This window comes from Equus asinus, chromosome 4 (genome assembly GCF_041296235.1).
Source record: "Equus asinus isolate D_3611 breed Donkey chromosome 4, EquAss-T2T_v2, whole genome shotgun sequence".
NCBI classification, from domain to species: Eukaryota; Metazoa; Chordata; class Mammalia; order Perissodactyla; family Equidae; genus Equus; species Equus asinus.
In genome coordinates this window covers 36,045,540-36,064,501 of record NC_091793.1, presented here as the reverse complement: position 1 = coordinate 36,064,501, position 18,962 = coordinate 36,045,540, and the positions used below count along the sequence as shown (strand labels likewise).

The 18,962-nt window shown below is 38.7% G+C and overlaps 1 protein-coding gene across 2 annotated transcripts in view; it reads left to right on the top strand.

Moving 5' to 3' along the window:
- Positions 1-18,962, top strand: part of FGD6 (FYVE, RhoGEF and PH domain containing 6) — a 106,624-nt gene that overhangs the window by 26,788 nt on the left and 60,874 nt on the right. The window contains exon 3 of one of the 2 annotated variants that reach the window (XM_014841223.3): positions 10,787-10,937. In XM_014841223.3, coding sequence (XP_014696709.3) covers positions 10,787-10,937 — 151 coding nt within the window. Of the gene's footprint in view, positions 1-10,783; positions 10,938-18,962 lie in introns of both variants that reach the window. The other variant, XM_014841224.3, reaches the window with a different exon arrangement.

The following is an 18,962-nucleotide window of genomic DNA, read 5'->3' as shown; positions in this document are numbered from 1 at the left end:
TCTCTGCTCCTAGGGATGTATGGAACCATGATGAACTGTTTGTGACCCTGTCAAAAGTAAATTTGTTTAACTCAGTTCTTTTTTTTTGTTTTTTAAAGATTGGCACCTGAGCTAAGAACTGTTGCAAATCTTTTTTTTTTTCCTGCCTTTTCTCCCCAAATTCCCCCAGTACATAGTTGTATGTTTTAGTTGTGAGTCCTTCTAGTTGTGGCATGTGGGACGCTGCCTCACTGTGGCCTGACCAGCGGTGCCATGTCCGCACCCAGGATCCTAACCAGCAAAACTCTGGGCAAACGAAGCAGAGCGCGCAAACTTAACCACTCGCCCACAGGGCTGGCCTCATGTTTATCTCAGTTCTTGAATTCATGTTTATTTTCGCTTTGCTTCCATTTTCCTTGATTCTACCTTTGGAAGATATTACCCAAGTTTGATAGAAATGTTCTGAGTTTTCTTGGTTTCCCAGTCAAAGAAGCTAAAAACAATCATGGAGCTAGTCAGCAGTGTAACTAGTGGAAAAATGCATTGATGCATGGGATTAAGAGGGGAGGAAAACCCAAGTCCTTTGCTGATGCCCTCTATAGCCTCTTGGTCTTGAAAAAATGGACCTGTATCCCCAGGGTGCTCTGACAAAGAAATGGGTTCCATATGAGTCTTTGGGGTTATTGATGATTCATAGGTGGTCTAGAGTAGACCTTTAAGAGAGTTCCTTTGTGGACAGTACCTCTAGAAGCGAAATGGTAAACAAAATTGTTCATGTATACCTTTAAATAAAGAAGTGGACTGATTAATTCATGGGCGACAACTTAACCTCCCTCTCTCTGGCTACTTGTGGGCTCCCAAGAAGCCTCTACTATGCCTTTCCCAGTGGCAATGGGAAATTCCAAGTTGTGGGTATGGGAAAATCCAAGTTGTGGTTCCTGTTAGAAAATGGAAACACTCAAGTAGACTTGGATAAAATAAGATCTGGGACTGAAAGCAGAGGTCCTTTGGGTTTGACTACTGGTTTCCTCGTAGTTCTCCACTACTTCATCATGGTGGGGTCTGTATTTAATGTAACATTTTAATATTCTGTAACATGGAATAGGTCATATTTTGGTAACACATATGTTAATACCTTTAACTTGAAAATTGCTTGAGTTTATCATGGCAGAGTCTGTTTGGATATATGCAAAATATAATTAGGTGTGTGTGAAGCTAACTTTATATACCCTTCAATATGGCTTCTCTGGATAATCCTGTTAGAAACCACTAGTGCACCTGCTTTGTATTTAAGGATCCCAGAAAATGGCACCCTCTTTGGTAGTTGACTTAATTAGGGCCATTTGGGGCCCTCTTGGTTTTCCCCAGATGTCAAGGCAGAACACAGTATTAGGCTTACACCATAGTGGTTTCATACTGAGTCACAATCAAGAGCATAGTATGGGCAGAGGAAATGGTCATATTTTCCAAAAGTCTTACCACCTGTTTAGTGGCTGTCAGGATTATGATGAAAAGACATGAATGGAAGCAATGTGACACGTATAATTGACACAAAAACACGTGGTCACCTGATTAGAGACAGTAGTCAAAGGGTGAGCTGTTTACTTACTCATCAACCAGTCTCAATCCCCTGGCCCGGCTCCCCCACTAGGTTCCCTAGTCTAGTGTTAAAACCTGGTAAAGCCAAGAGGAGGGGTTGGGTTTGGATCCCCAGTTCCCATCATGGATAGATGACTGTCTTTTGCTTTGGCTCCTTGCCAGCCATATTGGCAGTAGGGAGCTCTCTCTAACTTGGTAGACTGCCTTACTTCGCATCACACAGATATGCCCAGATCACTCTCCGCATCACTTCCATTCCATCTCTGAGCCTTTATTTACACCATTTCCCCTCCAGTCCTCCCCGACTTAGGACGCCTTTGCTCCTCTCATTTGCTGGAGTCTGTTCTCTCCAATGCCTGTGCCTCAAACCTCTCTGACTGCCCCAACCTGCATGGGATACTTATTTCTCTGGCTCTGTAGCCCTCAGTGTCTGTGCACTGCCTTTAACATTTAGCATGCGCTAACTTTTAGTTGTTCTCTTTTTAGAAAACAGCCCCTGCCTTTATCCTAATTACTGTAGTTATCCCAATTCCCCTTGTCTTTATCTGTTTAGGAAAGTTTCTCTCAGCAGGTAAAAAGAGAAATAACCAATAGAATTTATAGTTTGAACATTATCTATAACTAATTCTGTTAGATTATCTTCATCCAGCGCCTAAAATAATATATGATACATAGAAGCCCTCAAATATTTATTGAAATAAATGGCATAGCAGTTTTATATATTTGAAATATTATAAAATATATATGTGAAAACGTATATATGTATAAATATATGTGTACAAATATATATATATGTGTGTATGTCTAAATATGGAGCACCCTCATGTAGCCATCTCAACCTCATTATTTATAGTGGCCTTTATTTGGTCTGATACCAATGAGCTACTTATTATATACAACCACGTGTCACTTAACAATACAGATACGTTCCAAGAAATGCGTCATTAGGCAATTTGTTGTTGTGCAAACACCAGAGAGGGTACTTACACAAACATAGATAGTATAGCCTACTACACACCTAGGCTCCATGATATTAATCTTATGGGACTACCATCATGTATGTGGTCCGTTGTTGGCCAAAATACTGTTATGCGGCTCATGACTGTAATGAGGAGGTGAAGGGAAGAAGTGATGTTGGGTCAACCCTAACTTTATTTAAAGTTTTTTTGCTTTTCAGCAAAATAAGCACCATCTTTGCTACAGTGACAAAACTGGATTGGGAACCTGCTATATTTTATTTAGAGGCATTTCTCAAATAAATTTGTATTAACAAAAAGGTTTCTGTCCACATTTATTGAAGAACATTTTAAGAAATCATTCCTCAAACCCCTCCAAATTCTAAAAGAGCAAAATTGCTGGTAATTAAATGTTTGACATTTATTTTAGCTAGTGCTTATTTCAAGAGACGTTTTTATTATGACGGTTTATTCTTCTCTAGTTAGGAACAGCTCAGACTTGAACCAGACGCTTCCCAGCTAAGCTAGAGGGCTAGAGTGTCTGTTGGACTGTGAGCAACCTTGGCTTCTCCTGTGTCATTAAGACTGGGCCAGGAACTCTGGACAGCATGATCATCCTTACTTACAGGCCGGGAGTTCCCCCACAACCCAGACTGAGTGCTGTGGAGATGCCTAATAGTATGGTGCTGATCACTGTGGCTGTTCACACAGCTGTGTGGTTACTCTGTGGGCCCTGCAGACTGTTACGCAATCCCCCTACAACTCTTTTTCTCTTTTTGAAGCCATGAGCTGGCTGGCCAGAAGGTCATGCTAATGGCTTTCCCAAATACGCCCCTATAGGCTGTCAGGGAAAGGCGTAGTCTATATACCTTTTCCACCTAAGAAATAGCTAAAGGGATAAAATAAAAGCAATCTTGAAAATGTGCTGAGCTCCAAACCTGGGATGGTGAGGGGAAGGAACAGGAGTATCATTTTTTTTTCTTTTAATTCTCATCACCCTGGGAAGAAATGAACTAACCCTAAAGAACCATCTTGTATAAAACTTCTCAGAGTTTCTGGGTTTGTGTGTGTGTGTTGTCTTTGAAAAAGTAATAATATGCATAATAAAATTGTTTTTAAAAGCACCAAAGGGTAAATTAGGAAGTTTCTTTCTTACCTCAGACCTTAGTTTCAGAGGCAACCGTTGTTATCATTCTTCTGACTGTTTCTACAGCTATCTACCAGGATACTTGTGTGTGTGTTTGCGTGTATACATTTTTATATGTGTACATATATGTGTATGTGTATATATGTTTTATGTGGATGTGTTCTTTTGTTTTTGCTTTTTACACAAACGGATGCACATTGCTCTGTGCCTTGATTTCTCTTTAACCTAGCAATATTCTTGGAGAAAAATCTATATCATTTTGCATAGGTCCACCTCATTTGTAAACAGCTGTTCAGTAATTCATTGTATCAGTGTGCCCCAATTTATTTAACCAGTCCTCTGTTAATGGCCATTGATGGGATGGTCCATCTTTTAAAACTGCTTCTTTGTAGTTAAACCTTACTGACTCTAAAACGACTTACATAAAAGAGGTGCGAACGTCTGGATAGGTTCTCTTCTACTTTAAGGAATTTTGAATTCTGTTTGTTTTTTAAGCCATTTTCAGAGTTGTCCTGCCATGACTGTTTTAAATAGCAGCCTCAGCGTACTGATCCTGATTTTTGTTTTTAGTCAGTAGGGTATAATATTAAGAATCCTGGTAATAGATGCATTTCTGCGGAAGGGGATGGTAATGATATTTATAAGGGTAGAGGCTGCCCCTGGAAAATGAAGCAGGCCTGTTTTGTAGAGTCCATCACTGAAGCCTGGTATTCCTTCCTAACAGTCATCCCATGCCAGTTTTAAACAGTCCTCCAGTTTATGTTTCAGGGAAGCTGGGTATTTTTCTGTGGTTTCTTCTTCTGAAGCCATAGAACCCCAGCTTGCTAGTTTTAAAGGCTTGGTTGTTAACGCCTCTAAAATTCATGAACCAAAGAGTAAAACCCTAATTGTGTACATTTTATGCTGCAGGTTTCTTTTTTACTTTCCTTTTTCCTTTTGGTAACAAACTCCTGCTATGCTGCCCCTTATTTTAGTGATTTTATTTATTTGTATTCTATGGTTATTAATCAAAGTGTTTTAACTCAAAAAAGTTAATATACTGCGTATGTATGTTAAATTATAGATTTTTTTTACTGAAATCAAGATAATTAAACCATTGATTTTTAAAATTAAAATAAAGTTTGCCCTAACCTTTAGGCAGTCTCTCAAAAGAAGATAAAAAATTAATGCATATCACAAAACTAATGTCTATACTTTCCTTTGGGGGAAAGAATTTCTGCTATTCTGCTGTCATAAGAACATCAGCCATCCACAGCCTTACGTATTACTGAAGCATGGATGTTTCTTTTTAGTCAAAGCAGTTAGTAATGGAGAAGACCTATCAGCTGATCTGGTTTACCTCTCAGCATGGAGGGGTCACGCTTGTTGAACCTGATTTTTGTTTAGGCCAGATAAGTTTGCTTGAGACTCTGTGTTATCTCTTGGCTTTTATGTTCTCTCACCCTGGCTCTGCACATTCTTAAAATAATTGTGCAAGACCTTATGTTTGGAAAATCTGAAACATGACACAAATATATGAATCTTGTTTTATAAATAAGAGGGTGTTAATGGCCACATATGGCTATGTCATAAGTTGTGCCCTGTTTCTTAAAGTAGTAGAGAGAGAACTTGTTTTTAGGGGTAGTGCCCAGGAAGATCATCTGAGTAGGGGATGGAAAAAATTCTACAAGTACTGTGTAATTGGGAAGAGGACCTGAAAACGAGAATAAGGATGGTTTTTGAATTGTTTTTTTGTTGGTTTTATTCAACTTAACACTGGAATCTGCAATTCCGTAGAGAACTGAAGTAACAGAGTAGAAAGTTTTCTGGTGAAACTAAACAGAAACAATTTTCTGGTGGAAAAATTTGGTATATTATAATACATAACAATAAAAAGTTTTTTTACTAATTTTTCCATGTGATGTTCATCCTTCAAGTTCTTAATAGTAGTTTTTCCCACTCATTCTGTGATAAATACGAAAGCAGCCAAAGGAAACACATAATCACCAAGTCATAATGAGACAGTGTTTGCAAAAGAATTATAACAACATCCTGAGGATGAGCAGGTTCTGTTCAGTTTGGTCCAGGAGTAGAAAGAAGAGGAAGGGAAAGATCACAGAAGTTCATATTTACAAGTTGTGAGTTAAAAATGAGAAGGAAGCTTCTGAAGGTGAGGGTTTTGGAATGAACTTCTTTCTTCACGTTTGGGAGGAATGACATGGAACATTCTTTGTTTAAGGGGCTCAGAATAAAATCACAAGCAAGAGAAGAAAAAGATAGCTGAATTTGTCAACAACAGAGAACAGATTCAGTGCTTTAAAAGCATTCTTCAGTTCACTCTGCTTCTCCTCTTTCTTTCTCTGCTCTCTTTGTCCTCTCCCCTCCCCTTGCTGGAATTTTTAGTTTAATGGAGATTCACAAGCGTGTTTTGGTGGTGTTGCCTAGCTTGGCATTGTGCAGGTCTTACGTTCCTGAAAACTCTTAGGGGAAATGGATTAAATAAATATTTTTTTAAAAGACAATTCCTTCTAAAAGGGAAATCATCCTTGATGTGACATTTTACCTGAAAGAGAAATTTGATGTACTTCCAGTAGAGGATGTACTGTCCATATACAGAAAGTAACATAAACAAAAAAAATACAGTTGGTTTTTTTTAAAGATTGGCCTTGAGCTAACATCTGTTGCCCATCTTTTTTGTTTTTTTCTTTCTCTCCAAAGCCCCCCGGTACATAGTTGTGTATATTCTAGTTGTGGATCCTTCTAGTTCTGCTGCCACAGCATGGCTTGATGAGTGGTGCTGGGTCTGCAGCCAGGATCCAAACTGGTGAAACCTTGTGCTGTCAAAGCGGAGAGTGCAAACTTAACCACTCAGCCACGGGGCTGGCCCTGGGTTTTTCTTTTTTAAGTGATGGTGTTAAATAATCATCACTTCAAATGTATAGATCCTTGACAGGTGTAATTGAAGGAACATTTGCCTAATTAGTAGGAATTTACTTCTGGCTTTACTTTTTTTCTCTCTTTATTCCAGCATACTTGAAAAAAACTTATTTTCTAGGAACAAGACTCCAACCAGAAGCAAATCTGACTTGGAAAGGAAGGCCTGCGGAGGTAGAGCCCAGTGTTGACTCTCTGCTGGTTGTTGTGGCTTACTGTCCTTGTCTTTCCATTATCAACTGAAATGACCAGGCAGGAAAGTGTAGAGGAGACACTATGTCCTGTTCCTTTAACCCGCAAAGCAGACAGCGTTAGGATGTTATCTTCCTGACGGTGGGAAGGAAATATAAAGAATAGAAGAGCCCCAAACACTATGACTAACATGGGTAAGGAATCCGTATTTCATTATCAGAAATTATCTAGATAGATTTGAAAGCTGTTAATGATTATGTGGGAAAATAGATTAATCAACAGTTTTTCTCTGTTTAATCATGTAGAGATGAACATGTAAATGTGGTACTAGATGCTTTCTTTCCTGATTTTGCTGCTAAACCCATTGTCTTTCCTTTAAAATCAGATCCCTTGTTAGCATATTTCAGCTTCAGCTGATGTCACCTTCATTTGCTGGTGACTGTTCATGAAACCTTGAAGGAGGACTCGAGTTTTGCCCGCACCTCTTTACCGTCGCCCTGATGATTTTTCTTCCTCTTGTGTCCGGTCATTCCTCTGAATTCCTGCTGTAGCCACCATGGATCAGGCCCCGTGGGCTATTGAAATTACCTCCTAGATCTTCTACTGCCACTGTGCCCACCCGCGCATTCTACCCCCAGTTAGTTCATTGGCATTGAGTTACAAGATTAATCCTCCTAAAAATCCCCCACTCTGCTCTGCTTGCTTTCCTGTCTCCTAGGCTTCAGAAATCATAAATGGTCTCTAGTTCAGGAGTTCCCATCCAGGTGTGTGGAGAGTTCCTTTACCTTCGATTTAAGCTTTGAGATCATTAAGGGGATTTCACTGGTGCTAATAAACAGGGGTGTCCTTTTCCCTGGTTAGGTGGGGGTGGGGGGTGGGGCGGGGGCTGTGCTTACAGAGTTCGATTGATGGAAAAGGTGCTATTCTCTTCCCTGTTGCCACCAGCAAGAAAGAAGTATGGTGATGACATCCAGCTTGGAGGTCTATTAAGTAAACCTTTGAGGTCTGCTGGGAGATTTGAGTCTCCTTGCTAAAGGCCTATAAGATGAGTATAAACTATTTAGTTGTTTTTCATGCCTTTTGACAGCCTGGCACCTGTTGTATTCTCCAAGTTTGTTTTCCATTAGTTACTTAGAGGAAACTCCTGCTGCAGCTAAAATGTTCTTTTTGTTTTCTGAATACAAACATTCCCATTTCCACACCATTGATTGTGATGTGCTGGATGCCCTTCTCCTCTAAACCATGCACTCTTCTCAGTATTCCTCCCAAACATTTCTTTGTGATCACCACTACCATGAATACTGCCTGAACTTCTGAAATTGAATTTAATAATACTAATTATTGTTTTTGTTTATTCTCTAAAAATTTATTGAGGGCCTGTTATGCATCATGGTGGTCTAGTGGTTAAGATTTGGCACTCTCCCTGACATGGCCCTGGGTTCGTTTCTCAGTCAAGAAACCACACGACCTGTCTGTCAGTTGTCATACTTTGGCAGCTGCATGTTGGTATGATGCTGAAAGCTATGCCACCAATATTTCAAATACCGGTAGGATCACCCATGGTGGGCAGGTTTCAGCAGAGCTTCCAGGCTAAAACAGAGTAGGAAGAAGGACCTGCCCACTCATTTCCAAAAAAGTTGGCCATGAAAACCCTGTGAACAGCAGTGAAGCATTGTCTGATACAGTGCTGAAAGGTGAGAGGATGGTGCAAAAAGACTGAGCAGGGTTCAGCTCTGCTGTACGCAAGGGCGCTAGAAGATGGAATCGACTTGCTGGAACTAACAGCAAATTGTGTGTCAAGCAGTATGCTGGAGATTCAACTGAAAAAAGACAATTTCCTTGTCCTTAGTTTACATTTTAATGAGAGAAACAAATATACCACCAAGTACAATCCAGTGTGATCATAAAGGATTCAGAAGAGTCAAGTAATGTAATTTGGGATGGGGAGGGAGTGGTCAGGGAAGTTTCCTGTAGGAAAGTAATTTTCAGAACTAAAATCTCCCATTTTATGGCAGTATATTTTGATCCATCTAGTTTTAATATTTAAAACTTTTTTTCCCCTTGTTCTTAAATGTTACCTTTGTAAACATTTATATCCCTAACGGATGTGGCAACTGCTGGTTTCTGTCTTCTTAATAATGGCTTTCCAAATGCTGGACCAAGAAACACCTTTCAGCTCTCTCTCTAGACAAAATAAACCTAATTTCCTCACAGGTGCCGCAGCCCTATCACTGATGATTTGAAATTTTCATACTGTGGAGTCCAAAAGAGCGCACAGATGGTGCAATCCAAAAAAGCAAATTCCTGGGATTTTGTTACAACCAGATTTGTAGGTTGGGTGGGGCCTCAGGTTTTGTATTTCTAAGAAGCTCTTTGGTGATGCTGAAGCTGACTGAGTATGTTTGAGTAACAGGGTTTTAGGGGATGTAAAGAGGTAAAGAATTAAGATAAAAAACAAGTGAATGTATGTTTTCTTCTCTATGTATGGATGGATCCTGCAGTCTGTACATCCTGTTAACCCTCATTTACTCTCACTAATCTCAATCAGCTAATTACCCAGCTGGGTTGGGCCCATATCCCTGCAACCCAGAGACAGTGAATCTTGCTAATGATCTGACTGGAAAGCTTCCGCCCTTCGCTCCCCACCCCACACTCGGGAGTGAGTCTCCTCCGTGTCATGGGGAGCTGTGATAAGGTGTGCACCCAGCTCCTTGAGGCTGTGCTGTGATTCGCTGAGGCGCCCCAGCACTGAGTAATAGGAAACCCCGTCTTTGGCAGAGGGAAGTGTTCCTTTTGGCATTCTGCCTCCATCCAATTGGATTGTGTAACACTTGGGCTCAAGAAATGGCATCTGAGGCAAGTCTGTATCCTGCAATGTATAATCAGGAACTGGCAGAAAATTTATCTGTGGCTTTTAAGATTCCAGTTAGAAATTCTCATAACTTGTAGGAGCCTTGGCAGTTGAGTGACCTGCCCATGACCTGCTACAGGAGCCTTCTAGAGTGAATTGCAGCTGTCCATTCTGCCTGTTTCCCCTGATGATTTTCTGTGGCTCTTTTACTGACTCTTCTATTTTACAGACATTCTCGTAGACTACAGACAGGAAGGCAGTTGCTCCAGGCAATTTGTTCTGAGTCTTTACAATCAGAGCTAGAAAGAATTCTTTTCTGTCTTCTTCTTGGGGAACTTTTCTATGGAATTCCCCCCACAGAATGGATTGCAACAGTGGCTTTTAGATTCAAAAGATCTGTCTTGATCAAACAAAGTAGGAAATGTTGATGACGTCAGGCTGGTGAGGAGGGGTTGGTACATGACCTGTGGTTTTCAAATCTTAGCATATATCTCCTAGGGGCCCTGCACCCCTAGAGTTTCTGATTCAGTAGGTCTGGAGCAAGCCTGAGAATTTGTGACATCCTCGTTCCTTCTCATGTTTTATGAGGTGGTTACATGAAAGGCAATTGATAATAACCAGGAAGGTGCACACATATTCACAAAAGCACATTTATTGTTGATTGTGATCACCATCATTACCTTCCAATTCTCGTAGATTTGTGAGTTGCCATTTAAAAAACAAAACAAAACACTGAAACCCACCTCTTGTAATGTTCCTGTGTAGCCAGTGCCCTTTTGTAATAACCCAGCCTGAGTCCTGTGAGATTTCTTGGTTTGTTCTAGTAGAGACCTGATGTTCTAAAGTAAGGATACTTGGAAGCATAGGATGGGGGCAGCTGGGAAACTTACTTCTAACCCACCTTCCTATCATGAAAATACGTGTTTTTTAAGATGATCCATTTTAAACCCCAAATGAATTTGGGTTTTTGACAACTGAGATGGGGAAAAGAAAGGGGAAGTTTGGTTGATCTGGCTATTTCCATCCCTCTAAATCCCTTAGGTGTAACCTACTTACATCACATGAATAAGATGATTGATTCTGCTTGTTTGTTTTGGTAGTATTCCTTGTTATTAAAGGTGACTAATGCGAGACTTTCTATTAAAGCAGTTCTGGAGCATCCCAGGAGGGACACAATGATCTGGATCTTGGGCTTAGTGACCTTCCTTCGGATGAGGAGGAAGTCATCAACAGCTCTGACGAAGATGATGTCAGCTCTGGTTCTAGTAAAGGGGAGCCTGACCTCCTGGAAGATAAACAGGTATATTTTGATATTTAATTGTTTCTACTTTTGGTTTGTTGCCTGTGACGACACTTGGAAGTAACATTTATCAACATGATAGGCACAAAATCCTTAGTTTTCTTAAAACTTATAAAACGTTTTTCTAATTTAAATATAATTCATGCTATAATATGATGCCTAAGATGTTTTCATATTTCCAAGCACATATCACTTAGAGATTACTTAGTAATTTTTGAGAATTATTTTTGGTAATGTCCATTGCTTTCGGTTTTTTAAAATTATTTTATTGAGGTTGCATTGGTTTATATCATTGTGTAAATTTCTGGTATACCTTATTTTATCTTAGTTTCCGTATAGTCTACATTGTGTTCACCACCAATAGTCTGGTTTCCATCCACTGCCGCACATATGTGCCCCTTTACACTTTTCGCCCTCCCCCAACTCTGGTTTTCTTTTTGATAACAGAAACTCCTCTTAGGATTGTTTCCTGTACTGCTACTAATTCTACTTGAAAGAAAGGCAGTAGATGCATTTCAGACCCAATGAATCTTTCTAGGGATAGAATAAAGATTGCTGTTAATAGTGTATCAGGGTTTGCTTTGAAATAATCCAGTATGTGTATATTTCCAGTTTACATGAAACAAGACCGTCCTTGTAGTGATGATTAAGATGTGTCACAGGTCCATGGGGGTTCATTATATTGTTTCTCTAGATTGACATGAATATCTATTTCATTTTAAATCATATTTCTTTGAATAAAGATAGAATTACAGGGAGAAAATTAGGATATCAGCAATATCCCCAGAATGTGTTGGGATATTACAGCAAGATGGAATTTGAAAGAATCCACATAGCAAGCATATCAAGCCAGAGAGAAAATACGTGTCACCTAACTTCTATGCCATAATTTATCAATCTATTATGCTTCCTGTTTAATATGCTTTTCCTTTGTTTAAATTCATTTTCAGCCTTAAATGAATTGCACATGTTGTGTAATTGTCTGCATTTAAATCACAGCTCTACTACCTGTGATCTGGGTAATCTTGGGCAAATTATTTAACTGCTTTAGGCTAAAGAGCCCTATTTTATGAAGAAAAGAACAGTACTTGTCTCGTAGAATTGTGAGGACTAAATGATTTGTAAAGTCTTAGAATACTGTCCAGTAGATGGTAAGAACTTAATGATTGTTTATTATTTATTGCTTGCAAGACTTCATTTCTGTGCTGTAAAGTATTGAATCACGGTGTTGGGAGTAACCACAAGAAATTATTTAGCCCAAGGCAAGTGAGTTTTAAGACTCCTAAGTCAGATGAATGACTGTTTTTCTTAAAGACCCGTAGCATGCCTCAGCAGTGTATGGGTTTTACTTTGACTGTCAAGTAATTCCTCCTGTGTTTTATTGGTATCTGTCTTGCTCTAATGTGAAAGTTCATTTTCCTTGTTGCTTCTTCACAGAAATAGATTCTACAAATATTTATGGAATACCCACTAAGTTCCAGGTACTGTTGGTATGTAGTAGACATGAAACTGTCCTCAAAGTCCCTGCTCTTGAAGAGCTTACATCCTAATGGAGCAAGAGGGACCGTAAATGCACAAGCAGTAAGAACTTCAGAGTACTACATACGGTAAAGTGTTTAAAACAGTGTGTGCTAGAAATTGGAGACTACTTAGGATTAAAGCCTTTAGAAAATGATATTTGACTGAGACCTAAATTATTGGCAGGAGCCAAAGCTTGCAGAGTATGGGAAAGAGCCTTGAAATGGTCTTCCTCTCAAAGGGCCATGATTAAATCAAGCTTTACTCTCTTTGATCAACAAAACTTCTTTCTTTTCCTAACAAATACTGTTTTCTTTCGTTATGGTCTATTTGTTTATCTTGCTGAGACCCTCTGCAATTTCTCCCCATACTTCTTGAAGTATAGTGACCAGAATTGGTTTCCACACTCTCCTTGGAATCTCACTGAACGTGGCATAAGGGAAGGATTAGTCTCTAACCTTTTCGTGTTATGCATCTTTCCAACACATCCTGTCATAATGCTGCCTGGTTGACTCATTCGTTTTGTGGTCATTGGAGCTTCCAGGGTTCCTTCCTCTGCATTTGTGCCTGCCTTTCCTTTCCCTTCCGGTATTTATATTATTGGTTTTTTTGTCTTTAGTTGTGCCACATTGCAATATCTGTTAAATCTTTATCTGTTTTTAAAATGAGATCTCTTCAGTTAATTCTGGACGTTTAATGTTTTTGTACCTGATGCCAGTGTATTCATAATGTGCTTCCTTTAGAATTCTCAGCCACTCTGATGAGTTTGCTCTCTATTCATCTGAGACCTCAGTAGCAATAATAAAATAGACTACTTCTCCCTGTCTAGGCAGTTGTTAGTCCGTCTAAACATAGCCTTACTTTTCTCTTGAGTAATTGGCTTTCATAATGGTTAAGAAGAACAGTCTTTGGAGCCAGATTGCCTGGGTTCTCACCACTTACCAGCTCTGTGATTATGAGCAATTTACTTAACTTCTCTGTGCCTTAGTTTCCTCATATGTAAAAAGAGGAGGGAGCAGGGTGGACATTTTTCCTGATTTTCTAGGATTGTTGTGATGATTAAATGATTATACACTATTTAAAACAGTACCTGTCAAAGTGAGTGCTCAGTAGATTTTAGCTATTACTATTGGCTTATGTGAAAAGAAGCAAGCAAAATCTTAAGCATCTCAAGTCAAACTTTATATAACCTTACCAAATAAATATATATTGTTTCAAGTTTGCCATTTCTTATCTTTGGATTAATCAATCTGAAACGTGTATATGAAGGGCTGTATTGTGTTCTAATGGAAAAATATGTCATTTGACATCCTAAGACCCATGGTTTAATCCCAGCTCTGCCAATTACCAGCACATGACTTTGGTCAAATAATTTTTTTTTTTTTAGCCCTTAAACAGATTTTTTTTTTTATTATTAATATTATGGTAGATTACAACCTTGTGAGATTTCAGTTGTACGTTATTGTTATTCATGTTGTGGGTACACCACTTCCCCCTTTGTGCCCTCCCCCCACCCCCCCTTTTCCCTGGTAACCACCGATCAGTTCTCCTTGTCAATATGTTAACTTCCACCTATGAGTGGAGTCATATAGAGTTCATCTTTCTCTGTCTGGCTTATTTCACTTAACGTAATACCCTCGAGGTGGTCAAATAATTTTTAAAGTCAATTAGCTTATTTACATGACTCCCATTCACAATGGACTTCAGGTACCCAAAAGAAAAAATTTTATGTAATAAGAAATGTCAAAATATATAGTTAAAGAAGTCAAAGTGTTAATAAATACTGCTGGAATTACTGGTTATCCACATGAAATAGAATCATGTTAGATCCCTTCCTTTCACCATATACAAAAATGAACTCCAAATGGATCATGAACTTAAATGTGAGAGCTGAAACTGTAAAATTCTTAGAGGAAAATATAAGTAACTCTTAATGACTTTAGGTTAGACAAAGGCTTCTTAGATAAAAATAAATTGGACTTCATCAAAATTAAAAACTTTTGTGCTGCACACAGTGCTACCATCAAGAAAATGAAAAAACAACCCACAGAATAGGAGAAAATATTATCTCGTATCTCTGATAAAGGTCTTGTATCCAGAATATGTAAAGAACTCTTACAATTCAACAGTAAAAAATGAATAACCCAATTAAAAAATGGGCTAAGGATCTGAATAAACATTTCTCGAAAGAAGATATACAGATGGCCAATAAGATATACAAATGGCCATGAAAAAATGCTCAACATCATTAGCCATCGAGGAGATGCAAAGCAAAACCTCAGTTAGCTATCATTTCATACCTACTAGGATGATTATAAAATAAAAAAGACAGACATTAACAAGTGTTGGTGAGGATGTGGAGAAATTGGAACACTTACACACTGCTGGTGAGAATGTAAAATGGTGTAGCCGCTTTGCAAAACAATCTGGCATTTTCTCAAGAGGTTAAATATAGAGTTACCATGTAATCCAGCAGTTCCACTTCTTGGTATATACCCATAGGAAATGAAAACATACATCCATACAAAAACTTACATAGGAATGCTTTTAGCCACATTATTCATAATAGCCAAAAAGTGGAAAGAACTCGAATTTTCATCAACTGATAAATGGATTCATGAACTGATGAATAAACAAGATGTAGTTTATCCATACAATGCAATATTACTCACTAGTAAAAAAAAAATGCTAAAACATGGATGAACATGTTGAAACATAGATGAATCTTGAAAACATTAGGCAAGTGAAAGAAGTCAGTCAGAAAAGATATGTTGTATACTTCTATTTATATGAATTGTCTAGAATAGATACATCCATACAGACAGAGAGTAGGTTAGAGGTTGCCAGGGGCTGGGGAGAAAGTAGGATGGGGAGTGACTGCTAACGTGGAGTTTCTTTTTAGGGGGATGAAAATGTTCTAAAGTTAGATGGTACTGATAGTTGCACAACCCTGAATATATTAAGAAACCGTTGAATTGTATACTTTAAAGGGGTAAAATTACATTTTATGGAATGTGAATTACATCTCAATAAAGTTGTTTAAGAAAATAAGAAATCTCGCTAAAAGGAAGACAATAGCGCTAAGTGTACGATTAGTACACAGTAATGCATATCATATAATCCCATTACGTCAGCCAAGGATGGGCCACACATTTGGCTGTTAGCAGCCCAGGTAAAGAAGGCGATAGCAGATTGCAAAAGAAAACTTCTTTGGAGTAGAAGCATAGGAAGAGAGCTTCTTTTATAATTTTTTTGACCCTCAATTTCTCAGTCTATAGAATAGGACAATAGTATTAAATGAGTTATTCTAAGGCTTAAAGAATAACAGTCGCAAAACCACTTGGAAAGTCAAGAAAGTTTTTGTACACTAAACACATGTAATATACTTCTTTGATTGTGTTTGTGATCGGTTATATTAGTTTTCTAGGGCTGCTGTTACAGAGAACCATGAACTGAATGGCTTAAAACAACAGGAGATTATTGTTTCACAGTTGTGGAGGCCAGAAGCTTGAAATTAAGGTGCCGGAAGGCCAGCTCCCTCTGAAACCTGTGGAGGAGAATCTTTCCTTGCCTCCTCCGAGTTTCTGGTGGTTTGCCGGCAATCCTTCACATTCCTTGGCTTGTAGCTACAGCACTTCGCTCTCTGCCCCCATCGTCACGTGGCATTTTCCCTTCACATATCTGGATCTCTTCTCTTCTTGTGAAGACACCAATCATATTAGATTAAGGGCCCATCCTACTCCAATATGACTTCATCTTAACTTACTAATTATATCTACAATGACCCTATTTCCAATAAGGTCACATTCTGAGGTCCTGGGCGTTAGGACTTCAACATATTTTTGGGGGGAACATAATTCAACCCATAACAGGTGCCATATTGCGTAGACATATAAGGGACACATCACTGATATGTGTCTGGGTGCCAGTAACTATTGCTCGTGAAAGTACCAGACTCAGTAGGAGGACAGAAGAAAGGAAATGTGCCACTGTGCCCTTGTTTTAACTTTGTGAAGGAAAGGCAAAAATGTTTTAAAAGTTACTTGTGTAAAGATGGAAGACCTACTGTGAGGGGGAAGAAATTGGACACTGCTCCACTCCTGTGTGCCTGTGCTTGTGTATGTGCTGTGGATGTGTTATGACACTCAATCTTTAAAAACATAATAAGATAGAGGTTTGACATATATACTGTTTTTCTTCTCTTCACATGACGAAAAGGAGTTTTTATAGGTTAAGTAACTTGCCTTGGAACCCCTTGATTTGGGATTTTTAACCAAAATCTGTCTCTATTAATAACTTGGTACAAGCCACAGAAGCTGAATAATGTTTGGGTTGGGGAGGACTAGCCTTGCTAATCTCTTTCTCCTTTTCTAAGTTTTTAGTTTTATGTTTTTTTGGTCTTTCCTTTCAGTGCTTAATAAATGATTGAAAAATGAAATCGATTCATTATGGTTAGAGTATTCAGCACTGTTCACCTTTCCTGCATATTGACTTCCTTGTCTCTTTCTTTCACAAATTTTCTTTGTAAAACAGCTCGTATGATATATACCCTCATGAAGCAAGGGGTGAAAACCTGAGAGAACTTTGTCCTAGAGATTACTCATGGTGTCGCTTCATTTTGGGGGGATACTTTAATGGTAAAGAGATGTTTCTCAGGCAGATCTGGTTAAGTTTTTTCTTTCTAGTGAAACTCTTGAGTAGCATAGCAGAGGCCTTTTAAGAATTCTATTAAAAAATAATGGATAAATTTCACAGAACTTTGCTTGTAGTGAGAAAATATAAAAAGAGGAGAACACAGTTAAGAATTTTCAAAGCTGGGCTATTATCAAGAGATCCAAATGTAAAACTGGATTTCAGATCAGAGGTTCTGTTTGGGAATTTGACTTATTTTATGACCTTGACAAAGTAATGTCGTTTGTGGCTCATGTTCCAGCTTCCACGGCAGTGTACTTTTGGGAGATGCAGTTATTTAACAGGCAGTGTGCTTTGAAATGTGATGTAATTTAAGTGAGGACTTTCATTAGCTGAAAAGTTGAGATGCCAAATGTGGCCTCTCTCTTGAGTTTGACAGTGGCGTGAATTTTTCCATCGTTTGACTTGGGTTAGAATCACTTATTGTTCTTACACGATGGAGATAACATAGAGATTTTTCGTTTGTTTTTTAGTTATCTTTGACTTTCTTTCTACTTTAAAAATGATTGTAGTCCATTGAATCATTTTCTAATAGTTACTATCCCCCTTTAGCTCCAGGGTTTTCCTAGTGTTAAAGGTAAAATAGACAAAAGAATACATAGACTCCTTGAATTTTAGAATTGCAGAAGACTTTAATCATCTAGTCCAACCTCCTACTTTTTTATGTGATAAAATATCTATAATGAGCTTTTAGTTCATTTCAGTTTACATTCTCATGTTACTCAGCACATAATTCAAAAGCAATGTGCTCTGGGCTTAGATACTGAGAAGGTGGCAGCCACCCTTGTACACAGTTGCTTATTCATGCATGTTAATTGCACAGTGGCCCAGGCACTGTGTTATGTGCAAGAGGATATAACAGTAAATAAGATCATAGCCTAGAGGGAATTCAGACGTGTCAGCAAATAAATGCAATCTGCTGGGTTAAGTCCTATAAATACTACGTGAATAAGAGAATTGTTCTTTGGGAGTGGTGGGGAGAGAATGTCAAAGCAGCCTTTATAAAGGAGAAAACCTTCGAGTGCCGTCTTGAAGGATGAGTTGGAATATGGCAGGCAGAAATCTTTGGGGAGAGAGGGAGGTGATGAGGGTAGAATCAAAACAGAAGGAAGGGCGTAGCAAAGGGACAGACGTGTAAGGGCAGAGCACACTTGGAGTTGTCAGGAGGTTCCAATTTGGGTGGAGTAGAGAGTATACAGTGTGGAGGAGTAGGTATGAGACTAGGGAAGATAACTAGACGGATAGTGGAGTGTCCTATATCCATGGCAAAGGAAAGTTTGGTCTTTGTTACCCATAGGTGATAGGGAGCTGCTAACCTGAGAACTAACATGATTAGATTTGCATTTTAGAGCTATTACTCTGGTGGGAGTATAGAGAATGGATTGCAGTGGAGTAAATCTAGAGCCAGGAAACCACTTAGGTTACTGTAGTGTAGTGTAGGCAAGAAATAAGGGGAGGAAAGGATTAATTAAGCTTTACAAAAAAATTCAGAAGGACAAATTGAATTCACAAGTCAAGACTTGATGACTGAGTTGTGATCATAGAAGGTGGAGGAAAAAAAGGAGTCCAGGTTTCTGGCTTTGATGAGTATATCAAAGAGTGACTGAAGGTCATCAAGTGTTTTATTCCTGGTGAACCTTTTCCTTTTACACACTGCTGCCCAATTATGATCTTTCTCCCCTTCAAGATGTTAGCGTGTTTTGTAGTTGTCCTTGTATATAATTATTTGTGTGTTTGGTTTGTTCCCCTTATTCACTTCTAGAAGGCTGGGGCAATTTCTTATTTATCTTTAATTCCCTCTTCTAATACCTGCTT